This window comes from Strix uralensis, chromosome 19, assembly GCF_047716275.1.
Source record: "Strix uralensis isolate ZFMK-TIS-50842 chromosome 19, bStrUra1, whole genome shotgun sequence".
Classification (NCBI taxonomy): Eukaryota; Metazoa; Chordata; class Aves; order Strigiformes; family Strigidae; genus Strix; species Strix uralensis.
This window is the reverse complement of record NC_133990.1, coordinates 9,956,088-9,977,776: the sequence shown is the minus strand read 5'-3', so window position 1 is coordinate 9,977,776 and position 21,689 is coordinate 9,956,088. Positions and strand designations below refer to the sequence as shown.

General features: G+C 60.1%; 1 protein-coding gene across 4 annotated transcripts; it reads left to right on the top strand.

Annotated features, from left to right (window-relative positions):
* The first annotated feature begins 2,080 nt into the window (after positions 1–2,080).
* RAB37 (RAB37, member RAS oncogene family) lies at positions 2,081–19,994 on the top strand. Of its 4 annotated transcripts, none has more exons than XM_074889185.1 (10): positions 2,081–2,178; positions 9,763–9,873; positions 14,157–14,267; positions 16,316–16,357; positions 16,515–16,581; positions 16,668–16,720; positions 17,146–17,211; positions 17,992–18,048; positions 18,317–18,393; positions 18,508–19,994. In XM_074889185.1, exons 1-10 carry the CDS (start codon positions 2,155–2,157, stop codon positions 18,611–18,613), a joined length of 714 nt encoding a protein of 237 aa, XP_074745286.1. In that variant the 5' UTR covers positions 2,081–2,154; the 3' UTR covers positions 18,614–19,994. The 4 variants fall into 4 exon arrangements, with proteins under 4 accessions (XP_074745286.1, XP_074745285.1, XP_074745289.1 ...); XM_074889184.1 differs by lacking the exon at positions 2,081–2,178 and adding an exon at positions 3,995–4,200; XM_074889188.1 differs by lacking the exons at positions 2,081–2,178; positions 14,157–14,267 and adding an exon at positions 3,998–4,200.
* The last annotated feature ends 1,695 nt before the right edge of the window (positions 19,995–21,689 follow it).

The following is a 21,689-nucleotide window of genomic DNA, read 5'->3' as shown; positions in this document are numbered from 1 at the left end:
GCATGGTGCAGAGCCGTGCTGCCTGGTCCCCTGCAGAAATGGGGACAGCCCTGCGCAGAACCCCCACGGCATCCTCCAGCCGGGGCATGGGTGCTGGGGTGCTGCAGACACTCCGGGGGGGAATGAATAAACGCAGCTGCCTGAGGAGGAGGATGCAGCAAAGGGCAGGGGAAGGCACCAGGCTCTGCACCAGCATCTCTGCAGTGCGGCTGTGGCGGGGGGAGCTGCCCTGATGGGGTGAGCTGGGTCCTGCCTGCCCAGAGCTGGGTCCTGCCCTGCTCTTGAGCCGAGACCCCCTCTCTTTCGGCAGCAAGTGGCTCGGGAAACACAAGGCAAGGCTATTCTGTAAGAGAAGAAATGTTGCTGAAACACTTCTCAGGAATCCCAGTGATGCATCCAACAGGAACAAATCAGTTTGTCTTTTCATCTCAGCCACACTTGGGGCTGGAGCGAGCACTCGCGTGCGGCTCAGTAGCCGTGTCAGTGAGCAAAGTGGCCCTAGCAGCAGCAGGGTGATTGCTGGTGATGAGAACATGGCAGTGGGAGATGAGATGACACCTGCGCTCCTGCAGCCCCTGCCCAGCAGCAACGGGACATGGAGCAACATGGTCAGATGCTGCTTTTGTCCTGGCTCTGGCGAGATTCTGGGTTGGGGTTTAGTGTCTGGTGGTGGCCTTAAAAATGCTCAAAACCTCCATGGGACAGGCAGTAATGGAATCAATCCATGTGGGCATCTCCTCGGTGCATGGTCCAAGCACCAACAGATCTTTGCCAGCTCCCATCCCACCTTCCTACCCACAGCTGAACCTTTCCAGAGTCCTCTGCTCCAGGCTTCAATGACATTTCCAACCCCTGATTCTGTTATTTAATCTAGGGCCTTTGAAAAATAACCTGGGTGTTTCAGACTGTGTTTTCACAGGCGGATTTGGCAACTTTGGTGAAATTGTCCTTAGGAAATAAGGCTGAATAAAATAATTGCTAATGCAGCTCCTTTAGTGCTGGCTGATTGAGCACGCCTTTTCTGATCTCTCCCTTCTGCTGCCATCTCAGATAACCAAGATAAGCCCAGATCATTCCCAGATCTCCCGACTTAGCAAAGCTAGCAAAAGAGAGAAATACTTGCAGACTTGGTGGTGGTGGAGAGTTTACTCTGGGCTGTGCGTTAGGCTGGACTCCTCAACCAGAAAGGGCTAAGGCTTTAGTTATTACAGTGAAATTAAGAAAGCAAAATTCAGCAGATTCAGAGGATGAAATTCTGACTCCTCCCCCACGGGGAAGGAATGACTTCAACAGGGCTCAGATCTCCCCCAAAAAGTGTTGTATAGGCAGTCCAGGGAGGTACTACAGTGGGTTAATGGGGTTAGGCAGCCGAGAATGAGCAGGCAAGGAGTACAGTAAAGCACAGACTCCTGAGCTGGATTTAAATCCTTCACTGTTATAGCTGTACTTCTCAAGGCAAGTAGACAAGTAATTAAGCTTTCAGAGATATAGTCTGCCAGCAAAACAGACCAAACAATGGAGCTAAATTGCAGGTTCCTTTGAAATCACTCCTGCTGTTTGCAGGTCATTTCCTCTGCTTTCATTGCTCTGCACTGATTTCAGCTGGCCAGCGCTTGCTCAGGGCTATAAACTGCTCGCTGGCTCCCAGGAACCTCTGCTGGGGTCTGGGAGAGCAAGTGGTTTGTTTCGGCTGGTAGGAAAAGCCATTCATCGATGTGTGAGGGGAGAGCGATGCAGGTGTCAGGCTGCTGGGCTCTGATGAAGCCGCTGACAGCACTTATCTGCAATGGGTCAGTCCCCCAGAGCCATAAAGCCATATAAAGCTCCTGGAACAGCGTCAGGCTGTGCTGGTGCTTGTTTTTTGCCAGCAATCTGTGTTGTCTCATTAGGCTGCGTTACACTTGGCAATGTCATGATGGATAGGAAAACTGTCTTCCTCCTGAGCGCTGTTAAGCCTGCAGGACCAAATGTGTCTCTGGTGTAATGCCAGTGCCTGTAGTAGGAAAGGAGAATTTGGCTTTTTGAGGCTCTTCTCACTCAGCAGCAGCTCCTCGTTGCTCTCCTTCATGACTTGGAAAAGGGAAACAGACATTTCTGGAGCTGGGATGGGTCAGAGGATGCTCTCCAAGCCCCAGAGCCCCTCCTGCAGCACGGATGTGCCAGGAACCCCCTCCAGAGGTAAGCAGGGCTGGAGACTGAGATCTGGTGGTGGGCTGGGGGCTTTCTCTCCTCTTTGCCGGGGGTTAAGTTCATCCCACTCTTTCCCCGGGAGAGGTTTGTCTGAGCACCAGCACAGCGTGGGTGTCCGGGGCAGAGCCACACAGTGCCTGTGGCAGATCTGGGTCTCTGGGGTCTGTGTGACCCAGCAGGCAGCTCGGGCCGGGGCAGTACCCTGCTCTGTGCAGGCGCTGGGCCAGGAGAAGGCTGAGCACGCACCTGAGGCAGGTCAGCATGAGGTCTCCATCCTCAAGGGGCCATTGCAGCACTGGGACACCCCTGGAAAGAATTGTGCTGACACCCATGGGCTTTTTGCCAAGTTCTTGGTGTATTTAAGAGGACAGTGTTGCCTTGGCTTTGTTAAAGTCCCCCTGAGGTTTGCTGCTCTCATTGTCCTGGTGTGGAGTGTGTGCACTCTGTTGAACCATGATTCTGGCCGTGCCACTTGTAAATTATCCGATCCAGACACTGTGGCTCATGATATCGCTTATTTTTGAGCTGCTGATTGTCTTCCAGTGCTTGAGACCAAAGGGTAGTCTGGCTGCAGGATGGTCTGTGTCAGGTTTAGCTTCTTGGCCTCTGGCAAGCCTGAAACCCCCCTGTCTCTCTGGGTTGTTTTTCATCTTTTCTGGCTGTTGTTGCCAAGACCGATCATCTGACCCAGCAGAACTGCCTCTGCTGTCAGAGGAAATAACGGACAGATATAATTAGCAATGTCAGGCCCAGGCAGTCAAACAGCAATCGGACGGGTGCAGATGGCTCTTGGAAGCATGGTCTGTTCCTCTGGCTTAGGGCCGTCTGCTGATCTGGAAGGAGGTAACAGGAGATTGAATGGAATCTCTCTTAAATAAACTTCTCAGTAAAGATTAATTTCTTTCCAGTCTAATTGACAACACCAGATTGCTCTAAAGGGGGTTGTAAAATAAAAGGATCTCGATGAGATATTGATTGTCACCTCCAGGTTTCGGCACAGATTCCTCCTGTTTCTAAATACAATTTGTGTTTCACTCCAGGCAGGCTCCTAACTGGGCTCTGTAAATGCAGTGCGTTTCCAGAGGGGAGCTGCCAGGGTAGCCAGGCTCAGGTTAACACCAGTTTTGTAAAGAAGCTGAAATGGCCTGGCTAGAACAAGCCCCTGCCCCTCCCGGGGGTGACACACCACTAACCCTGGTGGCCACGCAGGTCTGTGCTTCACCACTGCCCAGGGACACCCAACAGCTGAACGGGCTGATGGCTGGAGGGGTGCTGGCTGGAGCACCCCGGGCGTGGGGCTCCCTGACGCGGGTGCCAGTGAGCCGGGTGTGGGGCACGGCTCGAGCAGCGCAGCAGACCTGGCTTCGTGCTCTCGGCTCAGCGGCTGCTCAGAGCTGGCAGCAAGAAGCCTCTGCCCAGGGCTGCCTCCCAGCCCTGCCTGCCCCTGCCCTGCGGACACGTCCCGCCGCGGAGGGAGGAAGGGCAGCGTTTGCCGGTAGCGAGGGCAGGGAGCCCCGGGCTCTGCGGAGCCGGGAGTGGAGGGAACTGGGGGTGGGGGGAACCCTATCACATGGATGGAAATTGGGGGTGCGGGGGCTGGAGAGGGACCAGCGGTTGTGTGGAAGCTGCCACGGGCCCTGCCGGCGTGGAGGGGAGCTCCCACGGCCTCCCCGCCCCCGGGCGGGACCGGCCCCCCCCCGCCCCCTCCCTCCTCCCGGCGGGGGAGCCCTGCGAGCGGGGCGGGCACGGCGGCGGCGAGGAGCCGGCCACCGCTCCGCTGCCCTGCGGGGGCCAGACCGGGACTAACCGGGCCAGGCCGGGACTAAGGGGGCCGGGCCGAGCCGGGCGCTGTCCGCGGTGCTGGAGGCGGGGCGGGCGCTGTCCGCGGTGCTGCAGCAGCGCCCCGACACTTCCCCACCCCCCCCCCCCCACGCCCCATGCACCCCGGCCATGGAGGCCCGCGCCGCCGGCTCGGGGGGCGCTGGCTACAACGAAGCCCTGCTGCACAAGGTAGGGCGGGGGAGAGAGGGGGAACCGCGAAGGGGGCTGCAAAGTGCACGGGGAGTGGGGGGGGAGGGTGGTGGGTGGCGTGAGAGCAACTGCCGGGGCAGGGCGTCTGCTTGAACTTCCCCGGCAAACTCTGTCCCTCTCCGCTCCCCGCGGTGGGGTCCGTCAGTCACCCCCCATCCCGGCGGGGGGATGCGGCTGCAGCTCTTTCCTCCCCACGCTCCTTCTCCACGGCGGCCGGGGCTGGGCAACCCCCGGGGCTCGGCCTCCGTCCCCGCCACCTCCTGGGGGACGGTGGGGAGGGGGGCGGCAGGATCGGGCGTGTTTGCAAAGCAAAGCGGGCAGGAGCGCTGGGAAGGGGCCAGCCCCGCGGCACAACCCGCGTTCAGCCGCTCCCGCTGTCCTGTGCATGCTCCGGGGGGGTCGGGGGGAGCTGTACCGCGGGGCTCTGTTTGCCAAACCCAGACTAAGGAACCGGGATTTCTCTGCCATGAAATAGCTGTGTCCCAAGAGATGTCCATCCCTGCCCTCCTTGCTTTAAAATCCTTCTCTTCTGCTGAGTCCCTGGGACTGTGTTTCGTAACTCCACATTGCATGGAGGGCGGCCGGGCTGCTGGCTGTGCCCGCAGGACCTGGGTGGCTCAGACTCTGCTGGAGCCGGGCTTTTGCTCCCTGCAGCTCCAGGAGACAGAGAGGAGACGCTGATCTCTGCCAGATCCACCCATCACTCCTTGTTGCTGTCCTCACGCTGCTTTGCTGCAGTCACCAGTGACTGTGCAGGGACGGGCCCCCCTGGGGAGCAGGGGAAAAGCAGGGGTGGGGCAGGGCAGGGGAAAGTGCTGGGGCTGTGTGGATCCCTCTTCACAAATCCCCGTCTATTTTATATTCTGCTCTACTCAGGGCAATGTGCCCAGCCCTTGATTAGCTGGAAAATATCAATTACTAGCAACTCATTTCTGTTGTACACGGAGTACATAGGACATGCCTCCAGGGATGACTCAAGAAACTTTGATTCTTTGCAAAACCTTAACTCTCTCTTTGCCAGCAAGGAGCTGCTGCAGCTAAGGAACAACATTGGTGGAAATGAGTTTCTGGGCAGAAGAGCTGTTCGGGCAAATAACCATCCCACTCCCATGTTCTCTGCTGTTTCCCTTGGTATTTTGCTGCCGCTCCTGGCTGGGCTGCTTGTCATGCAGAAACAAGCCCGCTCTTGCTCCAGGGATGTGAGGCAGCAAATACCTTGCTAGATCTTGTTTCTTAGCAAGGAATCACATTTCAGATGTGCTGAGAAACCCCAAGAGAGTTTTGCACTCTAGAGGCAAAGGTTAAGTGGTTTCTGGTTGGTGGCTAAACCCAGGCCTGGAGAGGAAACGAGCCAGGAGTAAATCAAAACAGGAACAGCAGAGATTTGTTCTGGGCTGTTCCAGAAAAATTTCACTTGGCGCAAAATGTTGGATTCTTTCAGGTGATTTGACCCATTGCCAAATTTTTCTTCCTCCTGTTGGGTGCTTGGATCCATTTAGCTGGAACAAGCCCCAGGGGGAGAGAGAGAGACATGCCCCTGGGCTGTGGTTGATCCAAGGTGCTAGCAGGGTGTTTGCAAACAGGGATCCCCTGTGTGATCTGAGCCAGCTTTTGTCTGATGTGCAGCCCTACAGCTCATGTCTGAAATACAGCCTCTGCCAGGGCAAGGGCCCAGCAGGGCTGGCAGAGGGCCCTGAGCTCTGGCTCGAGCCAGCGTAAGGGGCTTGGCCATGGTAAAACAGCGCCTGGGCAGGGTGGGGACAGCCCTGAGGTGTCCCTGTGGCACAGGACAGCTCGAAGCAGCATCCAAGTTGCCCTGGAGCAGGGGAAGGCGGCACAATTTTGTATGTAGAGCAGGTAGAAATAAGTCTTAGTAATGCATCCCTGAGAGACTGTGGCAGTGGGGTGGCGAGGGGCCAAAAGCAGCTGTGGCTTCGCTCTCAGACCTCTCCCAGTGCCGCGTCCTGGCTGAGCTCTGCAGGCAGCTGTGCTGGGGTGCACATACACAGTTGCCCCACTTTGTTGTGACAAATCCTGAGAGCAAACCTTTGGGTCTGGGGCTTCAGCAGCACTCTGAGAGCAGCAGCAGAGCCTTTGGAGGGCACCTCTCCCCTCCCTGCATCCCCCAGGACTGGGGTTTTACCCTGTCAGGCTCCCGCCAGCTACATTTTAGCTCAGATTCAGCTACAACTTGCTAAAGCTCCAAAATAAACTGGGAAGATAACCTCAATCCACACGCGCTATCCTAGATCTCCTCCCGCTTGGCTGGCACTGGAAATGCAGCAATTGCTTCCCTACGCTGCCTTGACAGCCGTGCAAAACCTCTCTTCCCTAGGCACATTGGACCAAAATATCTCCTCTGCTTGCTGGCTGCCAGCACGGGTAGGGGAGGTCTGAGTGGGTTTGCCCTCGCTGCCCCATCGCTCTGCCTTGTCTCTGCAACTGCACTGAGCCAGCAGCAATTTTGGAGGGAGGTGATTCGTCTAGATCTGAATTAGCCCAAACCCCCTAATTAGAGGTGTGAGGAGAGATATTTGCTCTTTCCCTAAGGCAGAGCTGGCAGACATGTCTGCTCGGTGGGGGGGGGGGGGGCGGTGGTGGTGTGACAAGCTGTACCCGCTTTTCTGCTGGGGCTGTGGAGCAGGCGAGCTGTGGGGTGGTGAAGTGTGGCTACCTCTGCCCACACAGTGGAAATAATTCCCTGTAGCTGGAAACAAGAATTGCTCTGATTGTGCTGGGGCTCAGTTGTGGTGTTTTGGGACTGTCACCAAGCAGATCTGCCGGTCTTGGCCAGGTTTCCTTCTTATTTTATGTTTATTTTGTAGCCAGGAAGACCATGATGTTTTCCACAGTGCTGTACCTCCACAGAGCCAGTGAGATTTTCCTAAAGTCATTAGGAAAGTCTCTTGATTGATTCAGGCCAACTTTTACTATTATTATTATTAAGTCATGAAGCAATTCATGAGTTGCTCTATTATAAATCCCAATTAAATTATTGATAGAGGAGCCTGCCTTTTATACATGTTCTCTGTAAATCCTGGGCTCTGAAGGCTTTCTGGTGCTCATTCCAGCCAGCTCTCCTCCCTCCATAATTAATGCCATTCTCTGCATTAACTGCTCCCAAAGACAATGCTGCAGGGTTCAGCGGGTCTTGTTGCACTTCCCAGCACCAGCATTTACATGGGAATAGTGTGTAGCACCAAAAAATGCAGCACTGGGGTGCAGGAGCCCCACAGTAATGAACTCTGAGGGTGTTTTCCTATGTGGCTGCTCCGGGGCAGACCCTGCTCTCTGCACTGGGAACGTGTCTGGGTCCCAGGGCAAAGCCAAGGAGGGCTTGGGCAGGGAAATTCCCCCCAGGAAAAGGGTGACCTGGCTCCTCTAATCCATGTGCAAGGGTTTTGCCCAGAGATTTCTGCTTCCCAACATCCCCACAGCCCCCGTGCAGGGTCCCAGCCCATGAGGCTGCTCTTAATGTACAAGTGACCTCCAAACAGCCCGATGTCTCATTAAGGAGGGCACAGAAATCTCCAGCTGCAAACCTGGCCCCATATTGCTGCCTCTCACCCTGCAGAGGTGCAGGGCTCCCTCCAGCCATCAGTTCCACTTGGTAGGTCAGGGTTTTCCCAGGAGACGTTTGGGGTGTGGGATATTTTTTCTGAGAGAAAACGCTGATTCACTGAAACAAGTGCTTCACTGAAGCTTTATCGGGCTCCAGGAAGGTTGTGGTGCAGTGATTTATGCAAGGCAGGATGCTGGTCTTCTGCCAGTCCATGTTCCTGCTTTGGTCGTGATCCTCAAGCTCCTTGGCTTTTGGTTTCAGCCCACTCCTTCGGGGTCTGTGGGGTGGCAGGAACCTACAGTGCTGGGTGCTGTGGCGTGTGCCCGGTGGCTGGATCCCCCACAGCCTCCTGGGACATGAAATCAGGTCTTGATCCGACGAGGCTCTTTGGGCACTTGATTAAACACGTTCCTCACGCTCATCTGCCCTGCACTTCACAAGGGGGTACGTGCTGTGCCTGAAGTGGTGCCAGGCTGGATTTCACCCCGGGGCCACTCGGAGCAAGGGAGGTGATGCAGGGATGGGACCGGCCACACGTGGAGGCTCCCCTGGCTGCCAGGAAGATGCTGAAGCGACAGCTCCCACTTGGCAAGTGAAGAGTGACCTTCGTGATGTCACCCGGGGTGGGGACAAAGGGCTGAGGTGCCCTGGGATGGAGCAGGGCTGCTGGAGCTGCACTGGACTAAACACAAATCAAGGGGGGAAACAACAAATGCAGCAAAGTGCAGCACAGGCGGAGACAGAGAGTGGGGAGGTGCAGCCCCAGCACCTCGGCAGCTCAGCCCTGCAGCCTCGGGGGTCACAGGGGGGACACTGCCCCTGGGCGGGCTCAGCACTTGCCAGGGCTGCAGCTACAGGAACACCCATGTCCGGAAGGACAGAGCCAAAACCACTTCTGAGCAAGAAGCCAGTTAGCAGAGTGTTTATTTGAACTTGTGTCCGTGTGAAAGGGTTGAAAGTGCCTCGGTTTCCTGAAAGGATGGAAATGTTTGCACCAGTGGCTTTGCAAACAAAACCCAGATACGGGCAGAGAGGGGAGGGAGGGGTTTGCGTTTGCACTGTTTGTCTCCCTTAGGCTGGGGATTTGGAGGAACGTGGGCAGGGGCAGAAGGGAGGACGAGCTCCCCCAGGGTGCGATGCGGGTAGCAGGACCACGGGCTGGCAACTTGGGAGCTGTTCGGGAGGTGATGGCAGTGCCCCAGCTCTGACACCTGCACAGCTCCCTTGTCCCTTCTGCTCGGGGACCTGAGGGTCTGCAGGGGTTCCCTGACTTCACACCCAGCACCCTGCTGTGGGGGGAGCGCTGCGGGTCCACGGTGTTAATGCAGCATGAAGACAGCCCAGTGCCCCGGGGAGGCTGCGTGGCAGTGGCTGTGTGCAGCAGCTGTGGGATATGCTCTCTTTACTAAACAGTTTTGGACTTAATCCAGCGCCGCCAAAGTCCTCCCAAAGAGGTTTTCCGCCAGGGCTGTGCGAGCCAATGCCGCCTCTGCCCGGCCGCTTCCCCAGCCGGGGCAGGAGCATCTCTCCTGCTTTTGCTCTGTGATGGGCTGTGCTTTGCTTTCTCTTCCTCCTCTCTGCACTCGAAGAGGGAACAGTGGGGCTCATGCCCGAAGCTCAGCCCAGGGCACATTTCATTTATTACAAACTTGGTCAGAGGGGTGGAAATCCCTCCCCGGGCAGGTGGCAGGACCAAAGGTGACAGCAAAAAGCAGGAGAGTGGCACTGGCATCCAGCAGCCTGTGGGGACAATCTGCTGCCGAGCAGGGCTGTGCAGGGGGGGTTGTCATGGGGCTTCCACGGGGCCCGCAGCTCTGCTGTGATCTGGGTCTGGGCTGGTCCCTCCTGATCCCTCTATATTCACTGCTGCATCACCCCAGCACCCCCTCCCCGAAATCCCAGCCCTGGCTGCACACCGTGCCTGCAGGCTCCAGCACTGCCTTCTGCACGCTGACGCCTCTTTACCGGGTCCTTTGCAGACGATCCTGGTCGGAGACAGCGGCGTGGGGAAGACATCTCTGCTGGTCCAGTTTGACCAGGGCAAGTTCATTCCTGGCTCCTTCTCCGCCACCGTGGGCATTGGGTTTACGGTAAGAGCCCAATCCCTGGCCCCTGGACTGTGCAATCTCGCTCACCCTTGGGAGAACAGTTTTATTTGAGTAACCATAATCGATGATTCTATGATTCCAAGTGATGCTAAGCACAAAGAATTGGGAGAATTGGCTTTGATGCTGCTGGATGAGGGGCCTGGTTTGTCTGTGTGCTTGCCAGCAAGCTGGGGGCAGGCGTGCTTTGGGCTGCTGGGGGAGATGGAGGATGGATGAGGCTTGATATCACAAAACCCCGAGTGGGGCTGTGCCTGAGCACAGCCTTTTGCATCGCACCTGGAAAGCGGCCTTTGGAGTAGCCCTGCTCTCCCGGGGAGCAGCCAGCCCGTGTCCTACCTGGGTGGCCCCAGGACCTCGCGATAAGTCAGGCAGTCAGCAGCAGCGCTGGGGAAAAGCACTCAGCTGCCATTCAGTGATATTTGCAGAACTGCCACGGAGCCGGTGAGCGGCTCTGACATGTGTGTCCCCTCTCCCGGGGAGCTGGGGACAGAGACAGTGCTTGGGACCTCACCACACAGCCAGACCAGCATCCCTCCAGCATCGTGGCAAGGCTGGGGCTCAGCAAGAGGCTGTTCCCCATGGGAGGGGGTTATTACTCATGGGGATTTTCTCTCTAGTCCAGGCCAAGGAAGCAGGGAAATGTGGTACCAGCGTGGGGGGTCTGGGGCCAAGCAGCCCAGGGGCTGGCACCCAAGGGTGCCCCTGCAGGCAGTGCCAAGCCCTGGGCAGGCAGAGGAGGCTCAGCCGTGCTCTTGACCTTTACCAGCTCCTGGCTGCTTCGTTTCTTCTGCAGCAGCAACAGTGTGTGGAGGTGATGCTCAGCCAGGCGTTTTTTCTGCCCAGACAGCTCCATGAACACCAGTACGGTTTGCCGTATCCTTCCAGCCCCGCTCCCCGGGGAGCTCAGCCACTTCTGGGAGCTCCGAGAACCTTCAGGTCTGGGCACTTCCCTGGCCAAAGAGCATCTAGAAACTATAAATCCCCCCCGCTGGGTCTCAGCGCAGTTACAGGACTGGAAATACAGGTTCACTTTCCCGAGGGGCAGAGGGAGGCTTGGCTGGAGCAGGAGCAACAGCCGGGGAGGACGCGGAGGCGGGTGCCGTTGCAGAGGGCATCTCTACCATCGGACCTCCCATGGCCACGCGTGGCCTTTGCCCGGAGGATGGCGAGGGCACAGCTCTGCATGGGAGCCCTGCACGCCCAGGTCCCAGCGGCGTGAGCGAGGCTGGGGGGTTTGCACTGAGATGAGCCCTGGCACGGGGGAGATGGGCTGGGTGTCCTGGGCAAAATAAATCAGAGGGGGCTGAAGGGTCCTGTCCATGGAGTGGTGCCTGGAAGCGTGAAGACCCCAGACAGCCACAGCGCATGGACCTGGATGGGGTTTCATGGGGTGACTTTTGGGGTAACGCAACACTCCTGGCTCTCCCCCAGGACTTCTGCATTCCCACGCTTGGGCTTTTCCCAAATGAAGTGCGCTACGAGCCGGGCCCCAAGGGCCGCTGTAGGAAGCTGGGGGCTGTGAGCAGCCGGGGGGAGCGGGAGCCCCGGCAGCTGTCCCGGCCAAGACTCAGGCACCGCTGAAGCGGCTCACCGCAGTGCGCGGCTTCCGGCTAACGGCTCCGGCTGCTGGTTTCCTCCTGGCTTCGCCGTGTCTTGGTGCTAACCTGGGGCCCAGCTCGGCAGCTGTCGGGGCTGCAGCGGATGGGCCAAAGCCCCCACCCTTGGGTGGGGTGGGAGTGGGGGTTGCTGTCCCCACCGACCCAGTGTGGCGGGGGTGACCGGGGTGTCCATCCCTGCACCCCGTCCGGCTGTTCATTTGTGGGGTGAGCGGTTCCTCCTCTCCCCATCCATGTGCCCGGAGGGACGTGTCACGGCTCAGCCCGCCAGCCGGTGCTGCCGAGCCCCCGGCAAACCCAAACACCCCGGGGGCCTCGGTGCGGGGGTGCAGGGGGGCAGGTTTCCAGCCTTGAGCCTCCTCTTCCTCGTCCCAGGTCCAGGCCTGGCGGGGAGGCAGCCGGGGTGCAGCCTTGGGGGTGGCATTGGCCGGGGAGGAGGAGGAAGAGGAGGAGGAAGGCGGGCCGGGTGGGGCCCGCTGGCCCCGCGGCGCCGGGACTCGGCGGCTCCGCTCGGACGCAGCATGAGCGGCCCCGGCGGGGCGGCGGGGAGCGGGACCCCCCCGGCGGGGAGCGGGGACCCCCCGATGCTGCCCCGGGACTACGAGCTGGCCGGCAAGGTGGGAGGCGGCGCGGGGGGGGGGAGCAGGGGTGGACCCCCCAAGCCCTGCCGAGGGTGGAGGTTGGGGCTCGCCCCCCAGCCCGGGGGAGACCGGGAGGGGTCCAGGGAGGGTCCCGGGGGCCACCCGCTTCCTCCGCTGCCGCGATGGCGCCCAGGAAGCAGCTGCGGGCCGGGGAAAGGGAAGGAGGTGGCGGCCCCAGCCCTACCCGCCCCTGCCCCGCGGGAGGTCCCAGATCTAGCAAATGTGGGGATGGGGGTCCTCCCCCCTCCCTCCGGGAGGTGGAGATAGGGGGTCGCTGCCCCGGGGGCGGGGGGAGGTCTTTGCCCCGGGTGTGTCCCTGTCCCGAGGTGGCGATGGGGGTGCCGGCCCCGCTGGCCCAGCTGCAGAAATGGGGCTTTTAGCTTGGTGGGCAGCGGGACTCCCCGGGGCGGGGGGGCACGGCCGAGCTCTGCCCTCTGAAAGCCCGTCCTGCCCTTCTCCGGCCAAGGGGGGCTCCTGCCAGCTGGGGCAGCGGTGCCCCCCCGTGAACCAGGGCAGGGGGAGCAGGACCCCGTCCAGCCCATCGCTGCATCCCGAGGGCACTGGGGAGGGGGGCAGCGTGTGTGCCCCAGAGCCGAGCCAGCCCAGGGCCCCGCACCCACCCCGCAGCCCCCTGCACTGACAACACCCCCCCGCCCCTGCCAGGCATCGGGGTGGGAACCCTCCCCCCCGAGTGCACCCCTCTTTCCCAGCCCAGCTCGGCCGAAGGTCACCCCGCAGAAGCACCCTCCTCTTCCCAGCGGCAGAGGGGAGGCTCAGGGCCGAGGAGCCTTTTACCCGAAAAATTTAATACACAGCCCCAGGCTGAGCCCAGCACCGATGGGACCAGCCCTGAGACCTCCCCCCGCCTTGCTGAGCTAGCTCCCGAAGTGGTCCTGCGTGCTGCCACCTTCCCTAAACCACTTTTATTCCTTTGCCTTTATCCTCCTGGCTCTGACTTCTTTCAGTGGAGGTGATTTTTGTGTCGGAGGGAGGAAATCAGTTGCCAACCTCATCCGAAGCGAGGTGAGGGCAGAACTGAGGGGTGTTCCCAGCTGCCCTCCAGCCTGGGCTGGGTCGGGGTGTCCCGGGGAAGGATTTGACCAGCCAAGTGAACTGGCAGGAGGCAGAGCACTTCCAGCCCCCAGCTCTGGCTGTGCTGGCCCCCAGGGCGTTTGCTGTGCCATCCCTGTGGCAGGTGGCCACAGCTCACCGTGTTTGCCCAGCCCGGGGCCAGTGGGGCTGCGTGGGTTTGCTTTGCAGGCTCCAGCATCCCCACAGGGTGGATTTGTGGGGATGGACCTTCTTGCTGGAGTCCTGCTCACTGCCAGTTTTAGGCAGGGGATAGATGTAGTCAGCGTCAGGTTAATTATTGCCGGGCAGGAAAGGGCTGCTGCTGACGAGCAGGGAGGAGAGAAGGCGTCGGGGTGTCGGGTAAGGCTGTGCTTAGCGAGACCAGCATCGGTCCTGGCTGCTGCCTGCCTGGGTCCGGCCATGCCAGAGTGGTTGGGGAGCCCAGGCTGAGCCTGTTTGCTTAGCAGGAGGGGAAAAGGCACCGTGTTTGCTTTGGTGTCTGTGGCAGTCCCGGACATGGCAGCGTTTGCCCAAGCCATGCATCAGCCCTGGGGCTGGGCACTCCCGGGCTGGGGGTGGACGTGGCTCCACGTGTTGAGTTGTTGCTGCCGGCTCTCCAAGAAGCCTCCTGGGTTGGGAGACAGCCAAGGGCTGGCCAGGAGACATCTCTTCTTGCTGCAGTCCCTGTCTTCCCGCCAGCTCTCCTCTTCTGCTCTCCCCTTCTTCGGTGGCTGGGGGCTGCTCCGCTGCCCTGGGGCACTGCTTGGCTGCACCCTCGGGGGTCCCATCCCTCCCCCAGCTCTCACGGGGCTCCCCAGATCCAGCAGGACCAGCCCTGGGGAAAGAAATGGAGGGACACAAGGGACCGGGGGGAGGGGCTCAGCACCGCTGCCCCCTCCCCGACCCGCTGACACCTCTCCCTGCGCCCATCTTGCAGGTGATGTTACTTGGAGACTCGGGCGTGGGGAAAACCTGTTTCCTGCTCCAGTTCAAAGACGGGGCCTTTCTCTCCGGGACGTTCATAGCGACCGTGGGCATAGATTTCCGGGTGAGACCACCATGGCTGCCACCCCCTCGCCTCCCCTGACCCACACCTCATCCAGGATGGGGCACTGGAAAGGGGAGACAGGGGGGTTTCCAGCCTCTGCAACCCAAATAATCTACCAACCGGCAGCAAGCGCTTGCTGAAACCCTTCCAGCTCTCCCTGGGAGAGTGGTAACAGACAGAAGAATCCACTGAGAGCATCACTCTTGCCTTTAAATCAGCAAAAAGCCTCAATTTAGCCTATCCTGGCTGGGTGCATGGGCTGGGGGTGTGCACTGGGCGGCTGGCACGCTCCACTGGCCAGGCTGAGGCCAGTGGTTTTGGGGGGACAAACACTGGTTGCTGTAATTTTGTGCCTTGAAAGGGCTGAAATGGGCTGCTGAGGAGTTATTTAGGTCACTGGATCCCATTTAAACCCTCCCGCTGCTCTCTCTTCACAAAATTCCAGCTCAGGGTCTCTCTGGGGGCCCGCGGGCAGGCAGAGCTGTTTGCAGCACAGGGTAGAGCGGTGTTTCAGCAGGCTGGAAGTCACGGGGGGGTGTCCCCGGTCTGGGCTCTGCCACGGCTGCTGACACGTGTCGTGTGCGGTTGGCGCTTCCTCTGCCTCCACAGCTACTCTGGTTTTGTGCTGCCTTTGCTGCCCGGGCTGCTCTTGGCTTGAAGGAGGAACTGGGGGCTTGGTAAGCAGGGGCTGGGGAGAGGGCCATGGGCTCGCTTTGGAGGGGTCTCGTGGCCTGTCCTTCCAATAGAGTCATGAGAAAAGGAAAATCTGCCATGTCCCACTGCTGGGCTCAGCACTGGTGGCCCCAGGGGTGTTGCCAGCTCGTAGGTACCTGCTCTGCTTCATGCAGGCATCCCCTCCAGCAGCTCATGCCTTGCTGCTGGTTGGTGATTTCCAGCATCTCCTAGGGCACATTTTTTGTTTTATTCAGCCCATTTTTTCAACTTTTATCATCTCCACATGAGCTGAATTTCCATTTCAAACAATTCCAGGCAACCAATTTATAGGGGTCTTCTCTTTCCAGAGTACAATTCTTTAAGAGTCTTAAAATAGCCCTTTGGTAACTCCTGCTTTTCTTTTCTTGGGCCTCTGGAGAGAAGTCCCTGCACTTTTGAGTTGGGTACAGCGATTGCTTAAGACTCGATAACTGCCTTCCCCGCTCATTTACAAATGCTGCTTCCCTTCCCCGGTCCCAGCCCGGCCGCAGGCTCGAGCGGCCCCGATGCCCGGCTGCAAACTGCCCTGACCTGGGAGATTTCCTCGTGCCGTGCTGGATAAAGCTGCATGCTACCTGCGACCCCCCAACTCAGTGTGTGCAACCACCTTTAAGGGCCAAGGAAGGCTCCCCCCCAGCAAGTACACCCCAGCATCGCCCACTGAGCATCCCCAGGTAGCTCATAGCATCCAAAGGCATTAAATTGCTGCAAGTAGCCCAAATTTATAGTGCAGGGGTGGTTCCTTCGGCACATGGAGCAGAGGAATCCTGGCAGAAGGGTCAGGGCTTAATGGTGGGCAGACATTATAAAAACACACCAAGATGTTATTAATAAATGTACATTTGCATGTAGTTCATGCAAGATCTCCCCAGTTCCTCAGCTCTGATGAACTTCCCCTGGCCACGTGGGCTGGGGCCACTGCAAGCCCAGGGCTACCTGGCAGGAGCTGGAGCGAGTTGGCATCCCTGGGCTTTGCGGGGCAGCCTGCATCATTAGCCGGCTCATTAAGGGGCTGGGAAGCCACAGGACAGGGGCACGGACTGTAGGAGATGAGCGAAGCACTGGATCCAAAGCAGGCTGGGATCTTGCTGTCCTGTCTCTGTCAGGGCCTGATTCTGCCCTTTTCCACCCTGGCATGAGGGGATGCTGCTCTGGGATGTCTCTGTAGCTGCCACGTGGCATTGCAGCCCCCCAGCAGGACCAGGGTTTGTAGCAATGAGGCTTCACTGTCCAGCCCCATGGACAGCCTGGCTTCATCCTGCTGGCCAGGGGAGAGTGGCTGAAGGGCTGGGACATGGCCAACTCCACACTGGGGCTCTTCTTCTCTTCTGCAGAACAAAGTGGTGGCTGTGGATGGTGTGAAGGTGAAGTTGCAGGTGAGCTTTGGGAGGGGGTGAGCAATTCCCAGCCAGATTGCTGGAAACCGCCCCCCCAGGCTGAGTGTGGTGGTCCGGCAGAGCTGGGAGCCACAGGGGCATCCCCAGCTGGGGGGGGTTTCCCCTCCCCACTCTCACCAGGGTGGCTTCTCGGCAGATCTGGGACACAGCAGGACAGGAGCGTTTCCGCAGTGTCACCCATGCCTACTACAGGGATGCCCAAGGTGGGTTTGGGGTGCGGTGGGGATGGGGGAGACCAGCCAGAGCGCATCCCTGCAGCGGGGCAATGCCTCTGCCTCTTCCCTTCCAGCCCTGCTCCTGCTCTACGATATCACCAGCAAGATGTCCTTCGACAACATCCGCGTGAGTCCCCTCCGTGGGTCAGGAGCGTGTTTCTCCCCAGGCATCGGGGTTGTGGGTGCCCTGCGTGGCTTGCTGGGTGTTTGGGGAAGTTTAGAGCCTGTTTTACACATAAGCACTGGCTGGTTTGGCCAGACCCAGCCAGCTGGGAGCTCGTCCCCGGGGCGCCTGGCTGGGTGCTGCATGGCTGGGTGAGTTTTGTTTAGGGCCACGGTAAATGGCTGGAGGGCGAAAACGCGGTTTGGGATGGATGTGAACCATGGGTAGGCTTGGGCCGTGGCCAGGAGACAGGGCGTTTTCAGGACTGTTTGGCTGTGATGCTGGAATGGTTCCCATGCCAAAAAAACCCTCATTTTCCCTGTCATCGTGGCGGGGTGTGAGGGCTGAGAGGGGAGGGACGACCCCGACACAGCCCCGCTGCCCCGCAGGCCTGGCTGACGGAGATCCACGAGTACGCCCAGAAGGACGTGGTCATCATGCTGCTGGGCAATAAGGTGAGTGCAGGGTCCCCTGTCACCCGCGGTTTGCCGTGCTGTGCTGTGCCGATCCGTGCCGTGCCGATCCGTGCCGTGCCAATCCGTGCCGTGCCCTGTGGCTGTGGAGGGATGGGGCTCGGGGGGCGCTCTGCCTGCTGGCTGGGTGCAGCCTGCCTACACCCCCCACCCGGCTCTGCTGCTTTCTGGGCTCAGTCAGGCCCAGAGGTGACCCCAGAGGTTTGGGGGGGTCGGAGGGGGGGCCGGTGTTCCCACTAGCCAGAGGGGGGCAGCACGAGGCTGAGGCTCTGGGTGCAGGATGCTGCTGGGTATGGGATGCCCACCCAGGTCCTGGATGCACCCCCAGATCCCAGGTAGCCTGAAGTCCCAGATGCCCAACCGGGTCCCAGATTCTCTCCGCAGGTCCTAGATGCTGCCAGGTGCCCAGTGCCTGACTGGGTACGGGATTTTCCTCAGGGACTGAATGCCCCCTGAATCCTGGATGATGCTGGGTACCCAGTGTCCAGCAGGACACCAGAAGTCCCCCTGGGTCCTGGATACCCCCGGGTACTGGGTGCTGCCTCAGGTCCCCAGGTCCCAGATGCCCCCCCACATCCTTGATGCCACCAGGTCCCAGATGCTCAACAGGTCCCAATTCTCCTCTGGACACTGAATGTTCCTGGGTCCCTGACACCCCCAGTTCCTGGCAGGCCCCTGTGCACCCCACTCTGCCTGCTTGCCAGATGCCCGCAGGGTGCCAGCTGGCCCTGGTACACAGTGACGCTTTCCTTCCCTCGGCAGGCTGACGTGAGCAGTGAGAGGGCTGTGAGGACAGAGGATGGAGCATCGCTGGCCAGGGTGAGCCATGCCAGGGTCTAACCCAGCTGAAGCCCCCCCCAGATAATTGCACGTCGTTCAGGGTCCCCGCGCAGCCGTGCCATCCCCTCTGATGGGTGCCCAGACCCGCCTGGCTCTAGCACAGGCAGCGCGGCAGCCACTTGCACAACAAAACCTGGAGCAAGGCAGGGAGGGGATGGCACCTTGTCCCCAAACCAGGTGACAGGGATGATTTGGAGGGGCAGGAGAGCATTTCGGCACCGCTGACAGGGCCGTACTGCCCTTGCAGGAGTATGGGGTGCCTTTCATGGAGACGAGCGCCAAGACGGGCATGAACGTGGAGCTGGCTTTCCTGGCCATTGCCAAGTGAGTACCTGGGGGCCAGGGGAGCGGGCAAGGGAGGTGTCCCCTGCAGCCCTACCACCTCCCACACCGACACTGGAGCGGGTGAGTGGTGGTAACGTGGCCCCACCACCCCAGGGAGCTGAAGCAGCGCGCGGTGCAGCCGCCAGACGAGCCCCGCTTCCAGATCCACGACTACATCGAGTCACAGAAGAAGAAATCCAGCTGCTGTGCCTTCGCCTGAGAGCGGCGGGGAGGAGCCGGCAGCAGCCCCGGGGGTGCAGGCAGACAGGAGGCAGAGCGGGGGCCCAATCCTGCCCTCAAGCACTGAGGGACCCAGGCTCTGACAAGCCAAGCGTGGACAGGACAATGCACAAGGAGAGCCATCGCCCCGGGGCTGGATCCTGCTGCCCTGCGGGGCAATGCCTGGAGCTCACTCTGTGCCCCCAGCGAATAGCTGTGGTGTGATGACTGCCAGCCTGGCCAGTGAGCCACGGGGACGCCTCCATCACCTGAGCAGGATGCAGGATACGGCCCCGCACTGAGGGGCCCCTTGGAGCAGCTGGAGGGGCCATGTGTGCCATGGATGAGCCCCCATGCAGCCCCCGGCCCTCTCCTCCCCTGCAGCCATCCCTGCTCTTGGTGCTGCTCTCATCCGGCTGAAAGGGCCTGATCCAGCCCCTGTGCCCCCGGTGCTGCCGGGCTCTGGCTTCCCTCCAGGGAGCCTCAGCTCTGCCCCCCAAGCTGCCCCACGCCTGGGTGCGGCTGGTGCCCACCCTCGGCCGTGGCTCCTCACTGCTGCAGTTGCTGCTGTTGGCTTTTATCCTCCTGCCGCCACGAAGGCAGTGATGTCCCCGTTGTGTCCTGGTTCTGCTGGAGGGAAGGGCCAGGATGGGGAAGCGTCCAGCCAAGCCTGCTCCCTGCCTGTGCAGCTGGCGTGAGAAATAAAACTCCCCTGGGAGAACTCAAGCAATGTTTGGGGCACTTCTAGTACACACAGCAATTTGGAAAAACCTTATTTCCCCACTCTTGTAGCTACAGGATTAGAGACTTTTTTTTTTAATGAGAAAAACCTTTTCAATCCAGACAAAACCATCTCCGGCTGGATTTGGTGGGGTGGAGGTGCCCGCGGTGGCCGGGGGCAGGGTTTCCCTCCCATCGCTGCACGTGTAATACAACTTTCTTCCTGCCGCTGGCAAATTGCAGCTGAAACCCACTCTCTGGAGAGCAGATGCCTGAGATGCTTCAAACACTGCTACACTGGGCACTGGCGGGGTGCAGGGTGCAAGGCTTGGGCCCCGCGTTGCTGCACATCCCCGGTGCTCAGCCTGGCCCTGCCAACCCCTCCAGCATGCTGCCGGCTCCCCCGAGCACTACCTGGGGTGGTGAGATGATGAATATTTGGTCATGGAGCTGAAGAACTGATGCAAAGGGCAGCTGTGGGAGGGCATGGCACTGCTGCACGTAGGAGTCGAGGACTGTCTGGCACATCCATCCCTGCCAGCATCTTGCCTGGCCCTGTGCCCAAGCTGCTCGTCTCTCACCTGCCCCAGTGCTCCTTCACCTCTGCTCTGCTCCCGGGTCTCTCTTTGCAAGTTTACAGATTAAAGCTGGATATTTTTGAAGCTTTGCATCTGCCTGGTTTTTTCACTCCGTGAGAAATCCCTGCCCTGGGTCTGCAACGTAGGAGGCTGCTGCACCCAGGCGCTGCAGAGCGGTGGGGCTGTAGGGGGGGCCCTGGGAGCAGCCATGGGGAGGGGGAAGCACTCATGGCCCCTTCTTCCACGCCGGGGCTTTCGCTGCACATTTCAGACAGTCCAAAGGTGAGAGGGGAAGAGTAAACATGGCCTGTTAAATTAAAACCAACCTCCTCCCCTGCTGTTCTCATGGTGCGGAGTCCAGCATTCCCCAAATAACTCCGTCTTCCCACCAATGGCATTGCTGCTGCTGCTTGGCTGATGTCTGCAAAAAATGCTGGATGGCTTCAACACAAACAGACGTTGGCTCTTTTCTGCTTTCCCCCCTCCGGCCTGAGCTCCCTTAACGTCACGCTGTGCTGCAAAGGGCCCTGGCAGGAGGAGGCAGCTGGGGTGCGATGGTGCTGCCTGTGCCCTGCCATCCCGCAGGCGCTGCCAGACCCAAAAGCAGCTCTGGCCGTTTCATTTCCTGCTGCCTTTTTTCCTTATCGCGGTCCCGTGCTCAAACCAGCCCTCTTGGAGCTGGGTTTTGTTTCCTGACTTAGGGCAGCGTTCCCAAAAAACATCCCCTCCTAGCTTCCCCCCTGAACACACACACTAGCTGGGGCCGTGCCGCTCACAACCCCCTTGCCAAGGGGAGGGCTGTGGATGCCACAGGCGATGGACCCCCCCCCCATTCTGGGGCCGTACCACGACACGCTTGCCCTGGTTTTCCTCTCCGCAGGCATCTGCCGCCAGCCGCCGTGGGATCCCTCTCTGTCGCCTTTCTCAGGGCCGAGCAGCCGCGGGCAAATGCTCAGCCGAGTGGAGGAAACAAATGAGCCCACCCTCAGCTCCCAGCTCGGCCCCGCGGAGCTGGAGCTCGGCCACCCCCCAGCACACAGGGGGTTTCTCGGCCGCTGGGCTCCCTGGAGCAGGGGTTGGGTGCAGAGCCGCCTGCGAGGGACGTGTCCTGCGGCATGCTGCCATCACCTCCTCGCTCGCCCTGCTGCAGCACGGTTAAACGGGATCCCGGCTGCCCTGAGGACCTTTGGCCAGTCTGAACTTCAGCCGGGCCTTGGAGCCCGGCAGCAAGAGACACTGACAGCACCTTTGTGCCACCCTCCCTGGGACAAGCCCAGAGGCCAGTGGCCAGCTCTGCCTGGCACCACCAGCCCTGCTGCGGCACCGGAGCAGCCCAGGCTTGCTGCTGCTTTTCTCTGCCCTGCCTGACCCAAACCCCAGGATCTCCCACTCTCATAACCCCCTGCAGCCATTTTTACTTCCTAGACCAGAGCAGAGCCCCCCAGGGTTTCCCCCATCTCCCCACCCCCGGGTTCCCCAGCTCCAGGGTGCCGCAGGGGGGCCGGGGGGGGCTGTTCGGGGGTGCGGGGCTGCTCTCTCATTTCCGCCGCTCAGGGGGTTACCGGCGAGCGCGGCCTCCCGTGCCGCTTTCCCACGCAGTTTCGGTTTGGGGTTTTTATTTCGCTTTTGAAGCTCCGAGCAACCCTCCAGCCTGGGGCCGGCAGCGGGAGCAGCGTCTGGGGACGGGGAGGACGTGCCCCGAGGGGCCGAGGAGTGCCCGCCCGGACGTGCCCCCCCCGGGGGGGGGCGGGGAGCGCTCCGCCGGTCTCCAGCCACCCT